The following is a 23,269-nucleotide window of genomic DNA, read 5'->3' as shown; positions in this document are numbered from 1 at the left end:
GGAAAAAGTAAGCTTGAGTGAGCTTTGATTAATGGAAGTTTTTGAGATAATCACACCAAAAGTAACTGGGGAGAAGTGTGTGTTTGTCGGGCTTGGCAGAAAGCGCTCACATTATTTTCCGACTGTATCCAAGAGTGTAATGTTAGAGTTCAGGTGAATGCTTTAAATTCTTCAGGCTGGCTAGAAAGAAACAGGTCTGTTCCCTTCCCCCCTTCCTTATTAGTGTGCAAAAACTATGTTATAAGCAGAGCAGGGAGACTGTCAAGGTCATCAAACTGACAGCAACTCCACTGTCAAAACATTCATCCATCCACTCAAGGTTAAGGGAGTTCAGTAGGTTTTTTCACATTATGCAGCAACAAACCCACTTGACTGGGAACTGTAGGCAGTGATGTTTCTACGTATGGTGTGCTGATTTGCAAACGTGTGTTTGTTGCATTCATGTTTTACATTTTTTCCAAGGAAGGGGTTGAGCTGTAAAACAAAACAAAACAAATTTGAAGCGGAATGTGATCCAGATTGTGCATTTGCTGGTGTGGGAATGACTGTGAAACACTGAAGTCACTGTCAGATCAGGCAAGGCCAACAGCATGTCAGAGCTGAGAAGCAAACCAGATCATATGCCAAATACAGGACTTGCCAAACTATCATTTGAGCAGGCAAACCATGCTTTAGAGTTGCCTATCTGCTCTAATTATCCATCCTCTCACTATTAATTTTCATTAGTTCAATTAAATTTCCACAGGGCAGCAGTCTCTCCAGACAGAAAAATAGCTTCAACTTTGGCCTGTCAAGTCAGATATCACATTGAAACCATCATTTATTGAAGGTTTACAACAACACTATGGTTAACATAAACAATGGTTTGCAAACCTACTTCAAAGTTTTGTTTTTAATGTTTGATCACAAACTATGGCCTGCCAATTTAGACACCACACCAAAACATTATTAAAGTTCCTCATTAATCATACTTTGTAATGGTATCTGAATAAAGCCTAGCTCAGTTTGGACTTTGCAGCCTCAGATGCCAGCATTAGATAATCAAAATCTATTAATGCGACACCAAAACTGCATTGCCTAGAAGTATTAAGCAGTCTTTTAAAAATGTACCAGTCATTAAACAACAGCTGTCCATTACTAATATTATATGGCGGGTGAGAAAACATTACAGATGTTAGTCTTGGATCTGTTCCTCAGAGAGATGTAACACTTTCAGTATGTTTAAAAATAACTATATGCTGGATAGCAAACTTGGTGAACTCAGAGGGACAGCCTTTATAACCAGGATTATTGTTGTTGTTTAAAAAATGCTGATCACTACCAATGGCCATTTTAGAACTCTTGTTAATAAGAACATGAGAAGAGCTTGCAGGATCAGGCCGGTAGCCCATGTAGTTCAGCATCCTGTTCTTGCAGTGGCCAACCAGATGCCTATGGAAAACTCACAAGCAAAATTCAAGCACTAGAGCACTCTCCCCTCTAGTGGTTTCCAGAAACTGGTACTGCAGGAAGAAGTACTTTATCTTTTCCTGAACATTTGGCTTCATTGCATGTCAACAAGTTTTGGTGTTAGGAGAGAGTGAGGTAAGGGATTATTTACAAGTCTCCCCAAACAGCAAAAACAAAGAGGTAAAGGGTAAAGGGACCCCTGACCATTAGGTCCAGTCGTGACCGACTCTGGGGCTGCGGCACTCATCTTGCTTTACTGGCCGAGGGAGCCGGCGTACAGCTTCCGGGTCATGTGGCCAGCATGACAAAGCCACTTCTGGTGAACCAAAGCAGCGCACGGAAACGCCGTTTACCTTCTCGCTGGAGCGGTACCTATTTATCTACTTGCACTTGGACATGCTTTCGAACTGCTAGGTTGGCAGGAGCTGGGACTGAACAACGGGAGCTCATCCTGTCACGGGGATTCGAACCGCCAACCTTCTGATCGGCACGTCCTAGGCTCTGTGGTTTAACCCACAGCACCACCCACGTCCCGAAACAGCAAAAACAAAGAGGGGTACATGCAACATCATTTTCTTCCACACAATGGCTCCACCCCCATTGTTCAGCCCGAAAACTGATGTCCAGCTCTGAGGGCCTTCTAGCAGTTCCCTCACTGCAAGAAGTGAGGTTACAGGGAACCAAGAAAAGGGCCTTCTTTGTGGCAGCACCCACCTTGTGGAACACCCTCCCATCAGATGTCAAGGAAATAAACAACTATCATATCTGAAGGCAGCCCTGTTTAAGGAAGTTTTTAATGTTTGATGTTTTAAAAAGGTAAAGGTAAAGGTACCCCTGCCCGTACGGGCCAGTCTTGACAGACTCTGGGGTTGTGCGCCCATCTCACTTAAGAGGCCAGGGGCCAGCGCTGTCCGGAGACACTTCCGGGTCACGTGGCCAGCGTGACATCGCTGCTCTGGCGAGCCAGAGCCGCACACGGAAACGCCGTTTACCTTCCCGCTGGTAAGCGGTCCCTATTTATCTACTTGCACCCGGAGGTGCTTTCGAACTGCTAGGTTGGCAGGGGCTGGGACCGAGCAGCGGGAGCGCACCCCGCCGCAGGGATTCGAACCGCCGACCTTTCGATCGGCAAGTCCTAGGCGCTGAGGCTTTAACCCACAGCGCCACCTGCATCCCCCTGTTTGATGTTTTACTGTGTTTTAAATATTCTGTTGGGAGCCACCCAGAGTGGCTGGGGAAACCCAGCCAGATGGGTGGGGTATAAATAAACAATGATAATTATTATTATTATAAAAAGTTTATTGCACTCATATCTTTGGGGAACGACTGCAGCTCAGCCGTAGAGCATCTGCTATGCATGCAGGTCCCAGGTTCAATTTCTAGGATGTCCAGGTGGAGATTGGAAATATTCCTTGATTGAAACTCTGGAGAACCACGGCCAGTCAGAGGAGACAAGACTGATCTCTAGAATGGATCAATGGTCTGACTCAGTATAAGACAGCTTCCTATGTTCCTATCTTATGAAGGGTTTGAAATATACTCAGAGTCGAGAGTGGATTTCATACTCTTTATTCAGCTCATAGTGGTGAGGAGGAATGGAAGTCCTCTCAAAGTATCAGCTTTATATACATTATTTACACAATGGGCTGCACATGATTGGCTAATTCTGGAATTATCCTGTAGGCCAATCAGGTTGTGATTCACTTCCATCTGGAGTGGCTCCTGCAGACCAATCATATTGCTGCATTGTTCTAGGACCAATCAGACTGCTGCATTCTGAATCCTATTGTTCTAGGACCAATCAGACTGCTGCATTCTGAATCCTATTGTTCTAGGACCAATCAGACTGCTGCCTTTTGGATCCTATTCAACTCAGTACATAACAGAGAGGTTCCACCCCCACTCCACCCCACACACACTTTCTCATAATATGAAAAACCAAGGTCATCCAGGGAAACAGAACAGTAGAAAATTCTGCCCCATTATGTGCTGATATAGCTCAGTTGGTAGAGCGTCAGACTCTTAATCTCAGGGTTGTGGGTTTGGATTGAGCCCCACAGATCTAGGGCATGATCCAGTCAAAGCGAAACACTCTTCAATCCCACTGATGTAAATGACAGATGCTTGTGCACTTTGATCCCAAAGCAAGACCAGATGCAAATGAATACATATCGTCACCTGCTTTGAATTGTAATGGTCACTGAGTTCCCAGTGTAAGGGGGATATATATATATATATCTCTCAAAATAAATACAGCTCTTGTTAAGTGCAAATATTCCTCTTTGCGATTATGAATTATGTTAGCTGATGTAATATTGTGTAAATTAACACTTTTCATCACTATGACTATTATTATTCCTCCTCCTTGAAGCCAGTGTCACTTCAGCTGTGGCCTTGCACAAACTCGCATTGACTGGTATAGAATTAAGATTTTGCTGTTGAGTCTCACTATCCAGCTGTCAGTTCTCATAAGGAGATGGTCTTGCCCACAGCATAATTCTGCCTAGTAGCAACATATTCCTAGGAATAAAATATAATGGAGACGGATGAACTGCACTGCAAGAAAAAAATGTATCCAGCTGCTTGTCAGTAAATATCTTTTTTCTGCCAATATTTTTGGAGGCATTAATAGGTTACTTAATGTCATGGTCTTCCTAAGACCTTCAAACTTCAGCCTAATCGGTAAACTGGTTAGGAGCACAATATCTAACAGCCAAGGAAAGGCAAGCCCTGCTGCCATCAGGCAAGAGATTAATCTTGTCCAGCATCTCACTATGGCCAACCAAACACAACAACAACATTTATACCCCACTCATCTGACTGGGTTGTCCCAGCCACTCTGGGAGGCTTCCAACATAGTAAAAAACATAGCGAAGCTGCAAAGTGGATATTCAGAGACTTATTGCTTCCAACACTGAAGGTGGTACATAAACATCATGGCTTTCTCCTCCATGAGTTTGTCTACACCTCTCACCCAATGTGGTGTATGCCCTTTTCCAAGAGTGGAGTTTCCCCAGCCCTTTGTTTGTTTTGGTCGCCATTTTCTGAACTTTTTTCCAGCTCTGCTATGTCCTGGTGAGGTTACTATAACTGCTCAGAGTATTCTAAGTGGTCTAGTTAACTCTCGCTTGTACTACTGCAATGTGCTCTACGTGGGGCTACTTTGAAGGTGACCCGGAAACTACAATTAATCCAGAACGAGGCAGCTAGACTGATGACTGGGAGTGCTGAGACCACCATGGGGGTCCCACCATGGATTTGTATAACAGAATTCTTATAATGGGCTCTTTATTTTTAATCCCTTTCCTAGTTATTCTTAACATTGATTTTGTCTTTCTCACAGCTGAGTTGACATCTTCACTGAGCTGCCCACCTTGACCCCAAGGTACGACTCAGTTTCGGAACCCCATAAATGTATAAACTCTGACAACTGGGAAACACTGGCCTGTGAGCACTCCAATTGGAGAATAAAGGTTAAGGTAAAGGTAAATGGACCCCTGACCATTAAGTCCAGTCGTGACCAACCCTGGGGTTGCAACGCTCATCTCGCTTTATTAGCCAAGGGAGCTGGTGTACAGCTTCCGGGTCATGTGGCCAGCATAACTAAGCCACTGAATAGCCTCTACCAAAGGCGTTATGGACTTTGCAGAACCATGAACTTAGGACGAAAGGGAGAAACAAGCTAAGAAGAAGGCATATTTGGCAAATCCTGGCCATGATCAACTCCCACCTGGAAACCTATGTCCCACTGTGGAAGGACATGTGGATCCAGAACTGGCCTCCACAGTCACTTAGGGACACACAGTTAAGAGCATATTCACGGAAGACAATCTTATTTGGCTACAAGTGATCACTGAAGAACATGCATATGGGAAATTACCACACACACATGTGTATAACTTTATATTTACCTATGCTGAATCACATTTCCCATTTTAGTGCCTATTCATCCAGTCTGTAGAGCTAAAATGGAATAAGCTTAATTCAGTTTAGGCAAGAATGTCCTTTTAAATGACTATTACTGAGAACATTTAGGTCTGCATGTTGCTTACTTTCCTTGCATGAATACTGCTTTTTGTAGGTTTACAAAAGATTCTTTCTTCTACTCAAATACTGAAGCGACAGAAACCCTACATACCATGTGTCTGCACACATGGGTGCAGTTAATAAAGAATGTACACCCCATGTATGCTGTCAGGGTGTTTATGTGAAAATGTTCTGTTTTGCTATGTGAACATGCCATGTGTACCTGTGTGACAAAAAACATGCCATAATGATCCCCTGTGAAAAAGAACTAATTTGCTGTGTGCAAACATGCTTCCAGAACTCATTGCTAGCATGTGTCTATGTGGCAAAAATAGAGAAGTGTCTAAAATTGACACAAGCCTTTGTATATTTTCACCATCTAAATCAGGTTCTGTTGAACACAAGGGACATTTTTTTAACACATCCACTACACTAATGACTTGTATACAGTATGGTTGTTTTGTGGTTTATGCAACTGTATAAACTAAGAATGTTCTATGACCACAGTGAAAGGCCGGCTTCAGAATCAATGAAACCCACGTTAGTGAAATGCCATGCATGAAATGACCTTTATGTACCTCCCAGATTTTTGCAGGTGAGAACAGGGACACATATTCTAATTCTCCCCTCCACTACACAATATTACGCCTTGCTGAAGGCTTGATTCCACTAGCTACATACTACAGTTGTTTATGATATTGGGGCATTTGTTTAGAGGGTGAAGAGGCAAGTGGGGGGGCTACATAAAATTATGCATGGTGACAAATTGGAGAGTGAAATATACCCGGAATTGAGAGTGGATTTCATGCTCTTTATTCAGCTCATAGTGGTGAGGAGGAACGGAAGTTCCCCCAGAATGTCTGCCTTATATCCATTATTTACACAATGGGCCCCATGTGATTGGCTAATTCCAGGATTTTCCTGTAGGCCAATCAGGTTGTGGATTCCCTTCCATCTAGAGCTGGATTGGGTGGCTCCTGTGGGCTGTGCATTCTGGATCCTATTGTTCTACGACCAATCAGAATGCTGCATTCTAAATCCTATTGTTCTAGGACCAATCAGACTGCTGCATTCTGAATCCTATTGTTCTAGGACCAATCAGACTGCTGCCTTTTGGATCCTATTCAACTCAGTACATAACAGAGAGGTTCCACCCCCACTCCACCCCACCCCACACACACTTTCTCATAATATGAAAAACCAAGGTCATCCAGGGAAACAGAACAGTAGAAAATTCTGCCCCATTATGTGCTGATATAGCTCAGTTGGTAGAGCGTCAGACTCTTAATCTCAGGGTTGTGGGTTTGGATTGAGCCCCACGTTGGGCAAAAGAGTCCTGCCATAGCTGTCAACTTTTCTCTTTTCTTGCGAGGAATCCTATTCGGAATAAGGGAATTTCCCTTTAAAAAAAGGAAAACATTGACAGCTATGATTCCTGCATTGTAGGGGGCTGGAGTAGGTGACCCCAGAGGTCTCTTCCATCTCTACAATTCTGTGATTCTAAGAACCTCCATCTTCCTGCAGCACCTTGCCATCTGCTTTCTCACTTACAATCGACCTAGTGTTCTGATCAGTTTCCTCTGACCAGAGAACCAAACTAAAATGGGTTGGCTCTGCCTGACCCCCTTTTGGCCTCCAGACTTTCCACCCAACCACTTCCACCGGGCTCCAGCCACACGTTGGGCCACCAAGAGAGGGCAAAGCCAGTGTAAGCGGCACCTGTTCCGTTTCTTCCTCCCGACAAAGTTCAGTCGGTAGAGCATGAGACTTCAGCATCATGGGAATGGGCATAGCCAGGGCGATAGGAGGGTAGCTCTCCTCCCCAATCAAGTAAATCAATAAAAACGGTAGAAATAATCAGAATATTTTAATTGAAATGCTCGCTAAGGTCACTTGGATGTTGTGGCGCATTCTGGCAACACAACTGGCAACCCGACGGAGGCAGGCATGGCTTCTGCAAATTGACCCATTGCTTGGTTCTGGACATAAGAGCCAACTCCTAGCGGCATTGCCATTCAAATGGTGTGCATGTCCCAAAATCATGTGCTTTATTATGCAGGGTGAGGCTGACCTGGGACCCCCATTATTTTATTCAAGTTGGCACCACTGGTTCTGCAACAGGACAGGTGGGTGCCCTGCCGTCCCTAACATCCATGGTCGTGGGTTCGAGTCCCACACTGGGTTGGACTAAGTGCCCCTCGTGGTCCTTTCCAACTCTACAATTCCTCCTCCTCGCGTGGTGCTGCACCTTCTTTCTCTGGCGGAAAGGAGGATCTGGGGCCACTGCGCGCCATCCAAAGCGCGGTGGGGTGAGGGCGCGTGACGCAGCGAGGAGGCGGAGGAGGATTGGTCTCAACGGGAGGGGAAGGCGAAGGGAATTCGGGACACCCACCCCCACCCCCAGCGAAAGGCATGCTACCGATGCCTCCCAGCCCACCTGGCGCCGGCCCTCTCCCCGCTCGTAGCAGGAGGCGCCGTGCGCGCGTGTCGCCCTCCTCTCCGGCTGCGCCGGCGGATGCTCGCGGGGAACAGCTGTTGCTGGGCGACTGCAAGGCTGCAGCGCCAGCCAGCAAGAAGGAACCTGCTCGCACCGTTTCGCCCTTATCTCCTCGCTGCCGGGCGCCACCACCGCCTATTCTTCCTCCTCCTCCTCCTCCTCCCCACCATCCCCGACCCCTCCCGGGTCACGCCCTCTCTGCGCACCGGCGACGCGGGGCGGACAACTCCAAACCCCCGAGAACCATCACCAAAATCAGCTCGGGGGGGAGGGTGGCCAGAGCATCCCGCTCCAATCACGCCATGAAGGGAGAGGCAGGCGGTAGGTTGCCAGCGGCGGTCGGGTTGCTTCTCTGTATGGTATGATGCTGCTTCTTCCCCCTCCCCCTTTTTATCAATAATGCTACCGATAATAATTATACCGTGTGGCGGCGGCGGCTGCTCCTTTCCTGCTGACGGGCTTTGCAGTTCTTGGCGGGTGCGGGGAAAGCAGGAGAAGGCAAGGCTGGCGCAGCTGCACCGGAGGAGGAGGAGGAGGAGGCCTCCTGGGCTTGTTTTCGGTCAGGGCTTCACCTGGGCGCGGGAAGGAGGCAGCTGCTCTCCACCTTCCGGTGAGGAGGGGAGGGCTGGGGAGGCCTTTGTCGCCCTCAGAGGAAAAGGAGCCCAGAACTGGCTGGAAACCTTTGCCCTTCAAAGGGGGTGGGAGGGAAGGCTTGCAAAGCCACATTGACAGCATAGGAAAGGGTGTTGGGGAAGAAAGAGCCCACTGGCCCCCCCTTTTTTTTTGCACAGGTGCCCTCCTCCCAAAAGATAGGCCTGGTCTGTTTCTGTAGGGAGATCCACAGGCTTTCCTGGGCCTTCTTGCCTCTGCAACAGTCTTCTAAGATGGCCTTCTCCCTTTGGCATCATTGGTGATGTCAGCCAAAGATCTGGGGGAAGCAGTTGACCGCTCTGGGGGGCAAGCATGTAAAACTACAAACCGTTGTTGGGTCCATGCGGTATTCTAACTCAATAAGAAGCTAGGCCCCCCATAAATGATATGAGGCACTCAACACATTGATTCTCAGCCCCCAGCTCAATTATGTGACCATTAAAAAAAAAAAAAATTAAGTAGGTGTGCGCAAGTACAGTGGTACCTCGGGTTACATACGCTTCAGGTTACATATGCTTCAGGTTACACACTCCACTAAGCCAGAAATAGTGCTTCAGGTTAAGAACTTTGCTTCAGGATAAGAACAGAAATCGGGCTCCAGCGGCGCGGCGGCTGCAGGAGGCCCCATTAGCTAAAGTGGTGCTTCAGGTTAAGAACCGTTTCAGGTTAAGAACAGACCTCAGGAACAAATTAAGTACTTAACCTGAGGTACCACTGTATATAATCTTTTGAGGGGAAATAAAATTGCAAAAAATAAAATGAAAGTTAGGTTTTCTAAATATTGGGGGGACGGGGTTAGTTAAACTAACATGGGTAAACAGGTTAAATACTGAGACGGTAACACAAGTCAAAGGTTAAAGGCTGATATGCCAAGGTAATACCTCGAATAGGCTGCCCCCCATTTTTAAAAAAAGCTCTGTAGGTTACCGTACATCCCCAGATGCCACCCTTGTTAGGGAGCCCCAGAAGCCATAGGGACCTAAAGCTCTTGAACGAAGTATCCCCAGTATCCATTCTCCAGCCCCAGTTAAAAATTCCAAATTTCCTTGAGTTAAGCATGAGGAGAATCTGTGCCCAAAGAGCATTTTCATGCAAGGCTGAAATACCTATGAGCTTCTCCCCTATTATTTTTACACGAAGTTCAATATTAACCCAGGTGGGGAGGGCGGGATCAGGAAAACCCAGTTCCAAATGTATATTCTAGTCAACGGGTGGTGCGTTTGCATTTCAGACATGGTGTTAAGCCTTTTGTTTAAAAACACCCTGTAAGTACATATGTCCAACTTCAAATTAATATTAATTTCATACCAGTTTTAGTGTCAGAGCTTTTTCAAAAAAAAACCAAAAACTAAAAAACACCTGGAAATTTGTGGTTTAGGAAGAATGCTGAGAGCAGAGATTCCTAGACCTTCCCGCAGAACTGAAGTTCCCATGGTTCGCTAGAGAAAGGGAATGTTTTTTACACCTAGGGTTCCCCTAGCCTTGTCTGACACTCAAGTAGGCCCTGTTCATATGCATATTCATCACTATGTTCTTATGCGTCAGCAGCAACTATCCTTATGAGGAATTGTTGATGCAATTGGGTACCTTTAGCTTGGTAAAGAGGAGATTTGATAGCTATCTTCAAATATCAAAAGGGCTGACACATGGAAGATGGAGAAAGCTTGTTTCCTTCTGCTTCTGAGGCTAGGATCTGAACCAATGGATTCAAGTTAAAAGAACATCAGGAATAACTTTCTGACAGTAAGTGCTGTTTGTCAGTGGAACAGACTCCCACAAGAGGTGGCGGACTCTCTCCTTCTTTGGAGTCTTTTAAGCATAGGTTTGATGGCTATCTGTCATGGATGTTTTATTTTAGATTCCTGCAAATTCAAGGGGTTGGACTAGATTACCCTTGAGGTCCCTTCTGACTCTACAATGATATGATTCTATGATTCTAATCACTACACTGCAGTTAGCTTTACTGTGCTCTCTCTGTGGAGACCTAGTCCAAAGTGTTTACATATGCCCCTATGGTCTGTCCTTTCACAATACAGTACTGCTTAGTTCTGCTATACTATTTTTAGTGTTCATTGACTGAGTGGAGTGCATTTCAGCAGGGTGGCTAAATTATAATACATGGGTTTCTTTATTTTTTTTTAAAAAAAGAATCACAATACCATTATTATTATTATTATTATTATTATTATTATTATTATTATTATATTTATATGCCACCCATCTGATTCCTTTCCCCAGCCACTCTGGGCGGCTTCCAGCAAAATATAAAAACGCAATAAAACTTTAAATATTAAAAACTTCCTTATAAGGACTGCCTCTTCCCTTTGCACTTCAACCTTTATATGCTACATTCAAACTATGCAGAGTCAGAAAACCAAGCCACGTAACTGTGTATGTGCTTATTTCAGGTTTTCTGGTAGAGAGAATTGAGTTACGTTGCCATATGGTCCTCCACTCCTCAGCAGTATTCTCGCTGGGTTAAAATGAGATTTGCAGAAGGACCCAAAGGCAGCACATGCCCTTTTGGTATAATTAGCTTTTATTTGCTCATTACCTTATATTGCTATCTTCAGAATTGTTCAGTTATAAAATATTCTTATTCAAAAAAACAACAACCATGGTTGCTGATTAGGGGTAGTTTTGAATATGTACCTAATATCTTCCTATCATTTTTATTTCCCCTTCCTTCCTTTCTCTCCTGCCCCCCACTCCCCAGTTTGTTTTTTAAGCTGCCATGGGAACTGACTGCCAGCAGCAAATTGTCACATCCTTTCCTGCAGAGTCAAAAGCACAATTTTCACATGACTTAGAAACAATCTTAATAGGATCTTGGTAGAAGTAGAAGAACAGAATTGTAGAATTGGAAAGGACTCTAGGGATCATCTAGTCCAGGCACGTCCAACAGGTAGATCACTGGACGTCTATGATAGATCACTGGTAGATCACTGGCTTCCCCCAAAGCAGCTCAACAAGTTTGGGGCTCCCCTAAAAAAGCTCACCAACTTTGACCTGAACCCCTAAAAAATGGACTTTCCTCCTCCCCCAAAAAAGCTCACCAACTTTGATGTGAACTGCAAGAAAACAGGGCTTTCCTCCTCTAAAAAAAGCTGAACAACTTTGACCTGAACCCCCCCAAAATGGGGTAGATCACTGTCAGTTGTTAACTCTGTAAGTAGATCGCAGTCTCTTGGGAGTTGGCTGCCTCTGATCTAGCCCAATCCCCCTGCAATGCAGGAATATGCAGCTGTCCCATACTGGGATTGAACCTGCAACCGTGGCATTATCAGCACCAGTTCAGCTATCCATGCAGAAATCCTTGCTGAAGCCACTAGATCTCGGTTGTGAAAACCGAGCAGTGGGGTGGGGAGTTGAATTGGGAATTTCCTCATGCATACCCTTCAACATTTCTCTGATGAAAATAGGGATGTCCTAAGAAAAAGGGGGACATACTGGGGTGAAACAAGAAACCGGGCGACTTCTGTAAATCCGGGACTGTCCCTGGAAAATAGGGACACTTGGAAGGTCTGCTTGTCTAAACCAAGGATTTAGCTCAGAGAGCAATGTGGAACTGTGTCTCCTGTTGTGGAAAACCTTTCAGGCACATAATGTCTTGGGGTTCATGCGAGCATGCTGCTCTACCCTTTGCCCAGGTATTGTGTTTTATCATTCCTCCTCTCTCAAGTTCTCAGTTCTTCAGCAGATGCTTAGGCTCAATTGGCTGCTGAGCATGCTCAGGTGACATATACTCAGAGTTGAGAGTGCTCTTTATTCAGCTCATAGTGGTGAGGAGGAATGAATGTTTCCCCAAAGTATTTGCTTTATATACATTATTTACACAATGGGCTGCATGTGATTGGCTAATTCCGGAATTCTCCTGTAGGCCAATCAGGTTGTGTATTCACTTCCATCTGGAGCTGGATTTGGTGTCTCCTGCAGACCAATCATACTGCTGCATTGTTCTAGGACCAATCAGACTGCTGCATTCTGAATCCTATTGTTCTAGGACCAATCAGACTGCTGCATTTTGGATCCTATTGTTCTAGGACCAATCAGACTGCTGCATTTTGGATTCTATTCAACTCAATACATAACATCAGGGTTCCCATGTCCCTGAGGGTTCTTTTGTGCTTCTGCAAAGCCTGGTGTCCCCCCAAGCCTGTTGATAAGGACTGGCACTCAAAGAACCAAAGCTGCAATCCTAACCCTACTTACTTCAAAGTAAGCTCCACTGAATTCAGTAAGACTGAAGAGATGGTGAGAATGGCACTGTTGCCTGTTTGCACACACAATGACAGGGCCTATAATTAAGGTATATCTTTGGTGGCCAAAAAAGAAATTAAAAAAAGAGGTAGCTTTATCTGGAAGGAGAAAGAAACAGTATGGCTGATAATAATATGAAGAAAAGGGGGTGGCTCTTCCGCTTGAGCGGATGGAGCTAATATTTTTTGAAAGGAAGGCTGGGTGACATAGTTATTTGTGTTATTTCTAGTCATTGCCTTGGCCTTCTTCAGAGTGTGTCTTTCCTCTCAATGAGCTGACTTATATTGCTCTGACTTAAATTCCCAATGCATTTATCCCCCTTTAAAAGCTTTTGAAAATCTTCATTGAATTTTTTATTGGGGGGGGGGCGGTCAGGTATTTTTCTTTGTCATCGTCTTCTCTTGCTTCTAAAAATAAGTTGAAAGAGTGTTATTCTGATTTGCACATTAACAAAAATGAGGCTGCATTCCTACATATTAAGCAATGGCAGTGTGCCCAAATTAATGTTTATTTCTGATTCTTGCTGTGCAGAGAAAATGCCTCTGCTGACAGAGAAAGCAAATTGGCATGGCCTTTTTATAGTCCCCCTCCCCACTTTTTTTTTTTAAGTATGCATGATCTAGCTTCATGTATTCTTGATACAGAAGTTGATTCTGGAAAAAAGGGACCCCAAAGGCATATTGCAAATAGCCCACACATACATTTTCTATTTACCTTTCATAGATAGTATAATGTTGCAGTGATTATTTGAAATGTAGAGTGCTAAAATGTGAGTGTGGACAGTTCCAGACAACTTTTACGAATGTTAGAAAATGTAGGGAAATCTGGGGCAGTTGACCACCTAAATGTGATTTGTAGCATTTATTTGTTATGCCCCAAAATAAGGAAGTGATCCTTAAGAGTATTTATATGCTGTTCTTCAAAACACATTCTTGTGTTTTGCAATAAGATATTAAATGCAATAATACAAAAACATAAATCTATATAAAAAACAGCAACAAATAAAAGAACAGCACCTATGTTTTTGTGGTGCTCATGGAACTCCTCAGAGATATTAATAAGCCACATTTAAGTTTCACAAATTAAGTTTAGAAGATTGCATCCAACTGAGTCTTAGACTCATGGAAACGAATTGACTTGGGATAGTTTGTTGTTGTTATTTATTAGATTTATACCTCACCTCTTCCTCAAAAGGAGCTCAGAGTAGCTGAGATAGTCACAACTAAGTTGAGATTGTCACGACTAATTTATGTCTTGTGTCAGGGAACTGCCATCAGAACAGGGGCAGGAAACAAAGGGGTAGTTGTGTTGCAGGGAGCCTCCGAAAATCTTGCGAAGCAGTTCCTCTTCCAGTGATGAGGAAAACCCCACCTCCAGTGGGGAAGATGTGAAAGGACCAGAGGATGCTGGTGGGAGCATCAGGACCACTTCTGGCAAAGCTGACCAGAAGGGAAGCACGCCCCTCCGTCCCCCACCCTGCGCAGAAGTCTAAAGCGCAAAGAGGGAAGGAAGAGGCTGGGCGTAACGAGGCTTTTATGCTGGAGGAGATCTAGGAAACAGGCACCCTTCTGCTAGCGATTGAGGCAGACATGAACTTTGGGGTTCTGCACTGTAAATAAAGGTAAAGGAACCCCTGACCGTTAGGTCCAGTTGTGACCGACTCTGGGGTTGCGGCGCTCATCTCACTTTATTGGCCGAGGGAGCCTGCGTACAGCTTCCAGGTCATGTAGCCAGCATGACTAAGCCGCTTCTGGCGAACCAGGGCAGTGCACGGAAACACCGTTTACCTTCCCACAGGAGCAGTCCCTATTTATCTACTTGCACTTTGACGTGCTTTCGAACTGCTAGGTTGGCAGGAGCAGGGACCGAGCAATGGGAGCTCACCCCTTTGCGGGGATTCAAACCGCCAACCTTCTGATCAGCAAGTCCTAGGCTCTGTGGTTTAATCCACAGCGCCACCCGCGTCCCTTGTGCACTGTAAATAGTTTGCACCAAAATAAAACCTGTAAAAGACAGGTTGGAGTCCTGCCTGGTTACTCGTCAGCAACCACCCTTGCCATCTAACATCTTGATTTCAACCTGAGGTTGTAGTTTTGCCCTTTCCATTCTAATCACAAGCTGTGACCAATAATAACGAAGGAAGCACTGCCAGAGGGTTCTTCTTTTGCAGCAAGGAGCAGAAATGTGAGGTTCCAGGGTGGGGCTCTGGCGGCCCAGGATCTATTGGATCACAAGTTGACCCCGCTACTGTCACACAATTCCATTGGGCCCAATTGGGGCCTGCCCCCTCACCTTCTGCCCCAGCTGACACACTCAGTAGTGGTTTGGATGTGCTCCTGTTGTTCCATTAAGCCCCAGTGGGCAGCAACCATGGTTAGGATTTCATCCATATAGGTGAACAACTATTTCCTCTCACTGTGTGCAAGTATTTGGTTTCTACCTAATAGCCTGATTGCTAGCCAGTGTATCTATTCAGCGCTCTTTCCTGGTTGAGAACCAGAATCTCGCAGCTTTGCCAGCTTCCTTAATTTTTAAAGAAAACATGTTGGGAGTGTGATGTTTTATGGTGATACAAAAGAGCAAACGTATTCTGCCAGAATATGAAAAAAAGTATCTTTCTGCAGTGTTGCAGAAAAAAGTATCTTGACCTTCAACTTAATATGTAAACCAAGTATATCTATCTTTCCTCTTACATAATACTTTGCAGGGTGTAGCTCTCATCTTGTGTCTGAGTTCATATAGAAACGTGGGCAAGCATTTGACTGATTATGTCTCAGGGGTGTGCAAAAGGAAAAATGAACGTAGGAGAATAGAATAATGGGCAAAAATCTAAAATTAGCACCTTTGATTTGTTAGGTTTGTCTCTTAAAAAAAAACACAACCTCTTATATTGTGGTTTTGCTTCAGTAAACATATGAGAAAAAAGTATGTTGAAAAGATGGTCCTTGCTAATTTAATAAAGGACGTCTCATTATATTAATAAATCCATGACTGTGTGCTGACCTGCTATGCTTTAAAAAAACAGAAGATATAGACAGCATTCATTCTAAATGTAAGCTACAGATGGAGAATTGGCTTTAACTAGATTTGCTTATCTCCCCCAGAAACTAGAAATGTAGGGTTTTTGTTTTTAATTGCCCTTTGTAAAAAAATAAAATTATATATTATTTATTGATTTTTCACACAAAATACTATACACACACGCACACACGCACACAAAAATGTATTTAAATTTTCAGATTTACAAACAATCATCAAGCAAACAAAACAATTTCCATAAGTTCCCTTTGACTTCCCTCCTCCCCTTTAGTGGGTCCTTATGTTAACTTATTCTCCTGAATCTTCCCTGTTAGTCCAATTCTATTAAATCTTCGATAAAACCATAGTCCAACTTTTAACTACAAGTGTCATTCCAACCCTACTAATAATTTTAATTTACTAATAATTTTAATTTACAATGGTGGCTTTTTTAGGGAAATTGTATATTTTCCCCATTCCGCGTTGAGATTTTAGTCTTCCTGATTCCTAATTCTTACGGTCAGTTTTGTCATTTCTGCATAGTCCATCAGTTTAATCTGCCATTCTTCTCTGGTAGGGACTGCACCCTCTTTCCATCTCTGGGCTAGTAGTGTCCGGGCAGCAGTAGCTGCATACATGAAAAGTGTCATCTGGTCACTTGGAATTTCAACACTTACAATTCCTAAAAGAAAAGCTTCTGGTTTTTTAGAAAAGGTTATTTTAAACTTTTTTTTTTTAATTCAAATTTTAACATAGATCATAAATTACTTTATCCATTGACTTCTCATCCTCCCCATCCATGGTTTCCATATACATCCTCGAATGCTGTATATTTCACACAAACTATTCAATACAGCCAATACATATACTAGTCAATGCATTTTAAGTTACTTGTCTTAATAATTAACGCTGTTGCTCATATTTGTAAGTGGTCTGGGTCTTTTGATTATATCAAAAACCCATTTGAACTTTTCAGCAACTGAGATATGCTAAGCAATTCCTAATTTCTTGGAGGCTAGATTAAGGGAGCAGGAGGAAAGTCATAGAATCAAAGAATCATAGAGTTGGAAGAGACCACAAGGGCCATCGAGTCCAACCCCCTGCCAAGCAGGAAGCACCATCAGAGCACTCCTGCCATATGGTTGTCAAGCCTCTGCTTAAAGACCTCCAAAGAAGGAGACTCCACCACACTCCTTGGCAGCAAATTAGCAAATTCCACTGTCGAACAGCTCTTACTGTCAGGAAGTTCTTCCTAATGTTTAGGTGGAATCTTCTTTCTTGTAGTTTGGATCCATTGCTCCGTGTCCGCTTCTCTGGAGCAGCAGAAAACAACCTTTCTCCCTCCTCTATGTGACATCCTTTTATATATTTGAACATGGCTATCATATCACCCCTTAACCTCCTCTTCTCCAAGCTAAACATGCCGTTCCTCATAAGGCATCATTTCCAGGACTTTGACAATTTTGGTTGCCCTCCTCTGGACACGTTCCAGTTTGTCAGTGTCCTTCTTGAACTGTGGTGCCCAGAACTGGACACAGTACTCCAGGTGAGGTCTGACCAGAGCAGAATACAGTGGCACTATTACTTCCCTTGATCTAGATGCTATACTCCTATTGATGCAGCCCAGAATTGCATTGGCTTTTTTAGCTGCCGCGTCACACTGTTGGCTCATGTCAAGTTTGTGGTCAACCAAGACTCCTAGATCCTTTTCACATGTACTGCTCTCAAGCCAGGTGTCACCCATCTTGTATTTGTGCCTCTCATTTTTTTTGCCCAAGTGCAATACTTTACATTTCTCCCTGTTAAAATTCATCTTGTTTGTTTTGGCCCAGTTCTCTAATCTGTCAAGGTCGTTTTGAAGTGTGATCCTGTCCTCTGGAGTGTTAGCCACCCCTCCCAGTTTGGTGTCATCTGCAAATTTGATCAGGATACCCTTGAGTCCATCATCCAAGTCGTTGATAAAGATGTTGAATAAGACCGGGCCCAAGACAGAACCCTGTGGCACCCCACTAGTCACTCTTCTCCAGGATGAAGAGGAACCATTGATGAGCACCCTTTGGGTTCGGTCAGTCAGCCAGTTACAAATCCACTGAGTGGTAGCATAGTCAAGACCGCATTTTACCAGCTTCTTTACAAGAATATCATGGGGCACCTTGTCAAATGCCTTGCTGAAATCAAGGTAGGCTACATCCACTGCGTTCCCTTCATCTACCAGGCTTGCAATTCTGTCAAAAAACGAGATCAGGTTAGTCAAGTGAAGTGAAGCTGACCAGAACGTCCTGTCTTGTTTGTGCAGGGCATTAATTTATTCTTTAAGATGGTCAAGCAGTTTTTATTTGTTTCTTGACATGATGATGTTCTTTTCTTTTGCAGGGAATTTCACAGTTTTAGATAACCACAGCTAATTTAAGTATGCTTAAAAGAAAACAGAGCTCAAGGGTAGAGGCCCAGCCAGTGACGGATTTTGGTCCTGATGAATCCCTGTCAGACAACGCTGATATCCTGTGGATTAACAAACCAGTAAGTTTTTTAAAAAACATTTTAAAGTCTCAACCCTTTATATAAGAGCCTGATTAAGCCATAGTCCTGTTAATTCCCATTGACTTTAATATAAGAGATTAAAATACGTGCTCATTGAATTCAAGGGGTTGCTAAATTGCTCTCACCAGAATATGTGTGTATGTGTGTGTCTTACAGATGCTTGAAAATTTTCTGTGGCATAAATTTGACTGCCTTTGGACTTAAAGGATTCCAGAGTCTTGGATGGATAAATGAGTGAACGTATGAAAAACTGTGGAAAAGGAGTGTGACGGGGAATTAGGCCATGTCCCGGTTGATCTCAAAGAGAGTAGCTAAAGACTCAACCCTGCTTTTCTTCTCCACAGAACGTTGATAAGGAAATCTGGCCATAGCTGTCAACTTTTCCCTTTTCTTGCGAGGAATCCTATCCGGAATAAGGGAATTTCCCTTAAAAAAAGCAAAACGTTGACAGCTGTGAATCAGACTGAACTCATGCATATCTACATGGAGTGGCATACGTTTCAGTAGATATGTACAGACTTGCCCTGTTAGAAACAGATTTTATTAAATATCATGAGATAAAGCAGTTATCAAATGCTGAAGTTAGAAATGTCGAAATGTTGCTGAATAATATTTTCCCACATTTTCTATATTTTCAAGTTCTGAGAGTGTGGGACTAGCACTTTTTATAATTATTTATTCCTGAATACGTTGGACTGTGTTCACTGTCAGTCCTTCTAGACCCAATGAAAATAATGGCTATGACTAATGTAAGCACATTCCTTTCAGTGAATCTACTCTTGAGTATATCTTAGTTGGATGTCTTAAGGCAGGCTTCCTCAAACTCGGCCCTCCAGATGATTTGAGACTACAATTCCCATCATCCCTGACCACTGGTCCTGCTAGCTAGGGATCATGGGAGTTGTAGGTCAAAAACATCTGGAGGGCCAAGTTTGAGGAAGCCTGCCTTAAGGTTTGGATACCTTAAGCCTTCCTGAAAAAAAACTGGCAGGAATGTGAGACAATAACAGATAAAGTATAGACTCTGAAAGTTACACATGTTTTCTTTGTTTGAAAATAGTTTCTAATCTCCAGCAGCGATGGTGGTAAGACAGGCAGAAAGAAATGGTACAGCACAGAGCAAGGAGAATCTGAATGATTCGCACAGCTGATTTAATTGCAAAAGAGAAATAAACTGCTTTCTTCTCTCCCTCTTTGAGTGGAAAAGTTTGCTCCAAGCTGTAGGTCAAGAGATCTCATTAAAAAGAATAGTTAAATGTCATATATTTGTACTGTTAAAGAAGGTGCTGAAAGCCTTGTTACTGCTTCTTGTTTTTCAGTGGGTGCACTCTTTACTACGCATCTGTGCAATCATCAGTGTTATTTCGGTCTGCATGAACACCCCAAAGACCTTTGAACATTATCCTCCTCTTCAATATGTGACCTTTGCTCTAGATACACTACTGATGTTTCTCTACACAGCAGAGATGATAGCAAAGATGCACATCCGTGGCATAGTCAAGGTGAGCTTTTCAAACACTTTTTAACGTGTGTGTTTTTTATTTTTTTAAAAAAAGATGAGAAATAGTACATTAGGTCCTGATCCTAAACAAATTAGCTGGAGGAAAGCATCACGGATCTGAGGGAAGCCTATGTTGGATCACGTTGGGCAATATCTTGCTAAGTAATACCTGGAATAGACCCATTAAAATCAATGGAAAGAAGACCAAGGAGGAGTGGCAGACTAAATTAATGGTCTATGCTGAAATGGCAAAACATACTGGAGCAATAAGAGAACCAGAAGAAAGAAATTTAATCAAGGAATGGGGAAAATTTGTGGAATATTTGAAAACCTTTTGTATACAGTTAAATTGAATAGCAGGATTAACATAAAACAAGCAGTTAAATTTCTAAAACTGAAAACTGAACAATTATTTTAACAATTAGTTAAGTTCTTTGACTTCAGTGGGTCTCCTCTGAGAATGACTAAGATTCGATGTTGTCCTGTAAACTCCAGTCCTGAGCATATTTATTTGACAAATATTATTTATTTAATTAAATAATAAAGTTTAGGATCAGGATACTAGGCCATTCTATTATTTTACTGTATTTTACCATTCCCCCTCCCATCATTTTATGTGTGTGTGTATGTGTTTCATGTTGGTGTTTATAAAAGAGGGACTGTGTGTGTGTGCATAAGAAGTCATATAAAAAGATAGGATAATATGCCAACTTTCAGTCAGAATATTGTATATTAATCTTTTGAGACACTGTTTAAAAGGTTACTGAATATATAGATCAACAAAAAGGCCTTGTAGTACCTTAGTCTACAACAACAAACTCCACAGTTTGGGCTGTAGTCTTTCAGTTCTTTGGAAAGCCTTTTCTTGAAATCCATCTGGCGCCAACATTGATTGATTTGGGTGGCAGCCAGCACTGTGGTCTAAACCACTGAGCCTATGGCTTGCCAATCAGAAGGTTGGCGGTTCGAATCCCTGTGACAGAGTGAGCTCCCATTGCTCGATCCCAGCTCCTGCCAACCTAGCAGTTCGAAAGCACGTCAAAGTGCAAGTAGATAAATAGGTACCACTCCGGCGGGAAGGTAAAAGGCATTTCTGTGTGCTTCTCTGGTTTTGCCAGAAGCGACTTAGTCAGGCTGGCCACATGACCCGGAAAACTGTCTGTGGACAAACATTGGCTCCCTTGGCCAGTAAGGCAAGATGAGCACCGCAACCCCAGAGTCGTTCGCAACTGGACTTAACTGTCAAGGGTCCTTTACCTTTACCTATTAAAAACCTATCTCTTTAGCTAGGCTTTTAATTATGTGGATTCTTAATGTATTAGGCTTCTGACTTTCGTAGTAAGGAGAAGTTGTGTTATGTTTGTTATGTTATGTTATGTTATGTTATGTTATGTTATGTTATGTTATGTTGTTATGTTATGTTATGTTCATATTGTTCTAATGCACTTGAATAATTGTTTCGTTAGTTTGATTTTATATTTGACGCATCCCACACTGGGATCACTTGAAGGGTGTGTTAAAAATAAAATTCAATTAATAAGAGAAATGAATATATATTTAATTATCAGAGCTGCTTCAGCTTAGTACTCCCCACCCCCCAAAAAAAAGGTTCTGTATCACGATTTCCCAAATTATGCCTCAAGAGAGTTTGACTTGATAAAATCATGCACATTTAAGTAAATTTCTAGCTCGTCTTTTTATCTTTACCTAGACCAAGATGGCATGTTGTAGTGCTCTTGTGGTGGAGCTCCATACATGTGTTTGCAGGTGGTTCAAACTGGATACAGCAGACAGGTTAGCAGTCAGAGTTTTGCCAAATTCAGGTTCTGAGTAATTTCTAAGAGGGAAATCCGTGTGAATCTACATTTCAAAGTGACTACGGGGGGGGGACGGGACATAACCTTTCGCTGGTAGTAAGAATTGGCCACACTAACCCTCCCAAAGTGGACATCTTAAACAAGCTTTGGGAGATCACAAGTGGGCATAATAAAATTACTCATCCGGGTAGAATAGGCTTTCCAAAACGAAACAAAAGGCTTTTAGCAGGTATCAAAAACAATACAGCAAAGGCGTTTGCCCGATATTAATAGCCAGGAAGTTTCAGAGCATGGGTGCTGCCACACTAAAAGATCAATTCCTTGCAAGTATAGACCAAATATTACATGGAGCTTGTAAAAGTACAAGTTCCATGGATCAAAGTGGGCATTTATGGGGTAAGGCAATCCTTCAAATATGATAGTGTCAAGCTGTTGAGGGCTTCATGTAACAATAGTAGCCAATAGAATGGTATGAGTCATTCATAAAAGTGCTCTTGACTAGTTCTACTTGTTCTTAAAAGGAGTCCACATTCTGTCCTCTCTCTCTTAGCCAAACCACATTTTGCATTAAATGTGTGCTTTTTAAAAACTTTAAGTGAGGGTCATGGAGGGGAAATCAGGGCTGAGACTGTGGCACACAGGAAGGGGGATTTAGATCAGCAACCCCGCCCCCCAGCAGTGGTCCAAATGAAATCTACTCCCAGCTGCTTCTCTCCAATGCCAAACAGCTGCTTTGGGGGGGTTAATTTTTGTCTGGATCATTTCATGGAGGGAAAGGGTAAAAATGATTCATTCCCACTCATTGTAGACACAAGCCTGGTTGTGATTACGTAGCTGTTATTTTAAGTTTTAAAAGCAAGCACGTATTGTGATGCTAGTTACGCTTTGGCTCCCAGTGTGCATATGAATGGGGGGAGGTTGCATTTTTAGACCAATGCCAGCGGGAGCATCCTCTGCCTGCTAAGGCTATTTGAGCACGGAAGGCAATCTTCATTGGGGTCGTGGCTTGGGAGGAAAGAGTTGGACCTCCCTTGCCCATGTGCTTTGGTCAAAATGAAAACCAGCACCACCAGCTTAGTATTTAAATGGGGGGGGGGACAACGACACGCTGAAGGTGCAAGCTATGCATTTGTGAGTTGCATGTCTGCTTGTGGGTGAGGAGTAGATGTAGGCTAGGCAAATGTGTCAAAATCCAGATATTATTGAACTAATACAATATGTCTACCTTGCCATCTGTGCGGAATAGGAGCATCTTTTATTAATGGGTGTCTGCTTCCCTTGGCAAGCCTTGTACCCCAACACTGTGCCTGGAATTCGCAGGAGGCTAACCTTATATCAAGTCATTGGTCCATCTGGCTCAGAACTGTGTGCTCTGACTGGCAACAGCTCTCCAGGGTTTCAAATGAGTCTTCTGGAGGTGCCAGGGAACCATCTGCTTGCAAAGTTATGCCACTGGGCTGTGGCCCTTCCCCTGTGTTGCACTTCTAGATAGCAGTAGTAGCTTGAAGC

At 43.3% G+C, this 23,269-nt stretch overlaps 1 protein-coding gene across 7 annotated transcripts in view; it reads left to right on the top strand.

Moving 5' to 3' along the window:
- Positions 1–7,896: 7,896 nt before the first annotated feature.
- Positions 7,897–23,269, top strand: part of NALCN (sodium leak channel, non-selective) — a 198,226-nt gene continuing 182,853 nt past the window's right edge. For 5 of the 7 annotated variants that reach the window (XR_014563381.1, XM_083735186.1, XM_083735190.1 and 2 more), the window contains exons 1-3: positions 7,901–8,293; positions 18,275–18,421; positions 19,762–19,944. Coding sequence is in view for 5 of the 7 variants with exons in the window: in XM_083735190.1 (XP_083591316.1) it covers positions 18,314–18,421; positions 19,762–19,944 (291 nt within the window). In the remaining 2 variants the exon portion in view is untranslated. Of the gene's footprint in view, positions 8,294–18,274; positions 18,422–19,761; positions 19,945–23,269 lie in introns of all 7 variants that reach the window. The other 2 variants (XM_083735187.1, XM_083735185.1) reach the window with 2 other exon arrangements.

Source organism: Podarcis gaigeae (genome assembly GCF_964106915.1).
Source record: "Podarcis gaigeae genome assembly, chromosome: 4".
NCBI classification, from domain to species: Eukaryota; Metazoa; Chordata; class Lepidosauria; order Squamata; family Lacertidae; genus Podarcis; species Podarcis gaigeae.
This window is presented reverse-complemented; position numbering and strand designations above follow the sequence as displayed.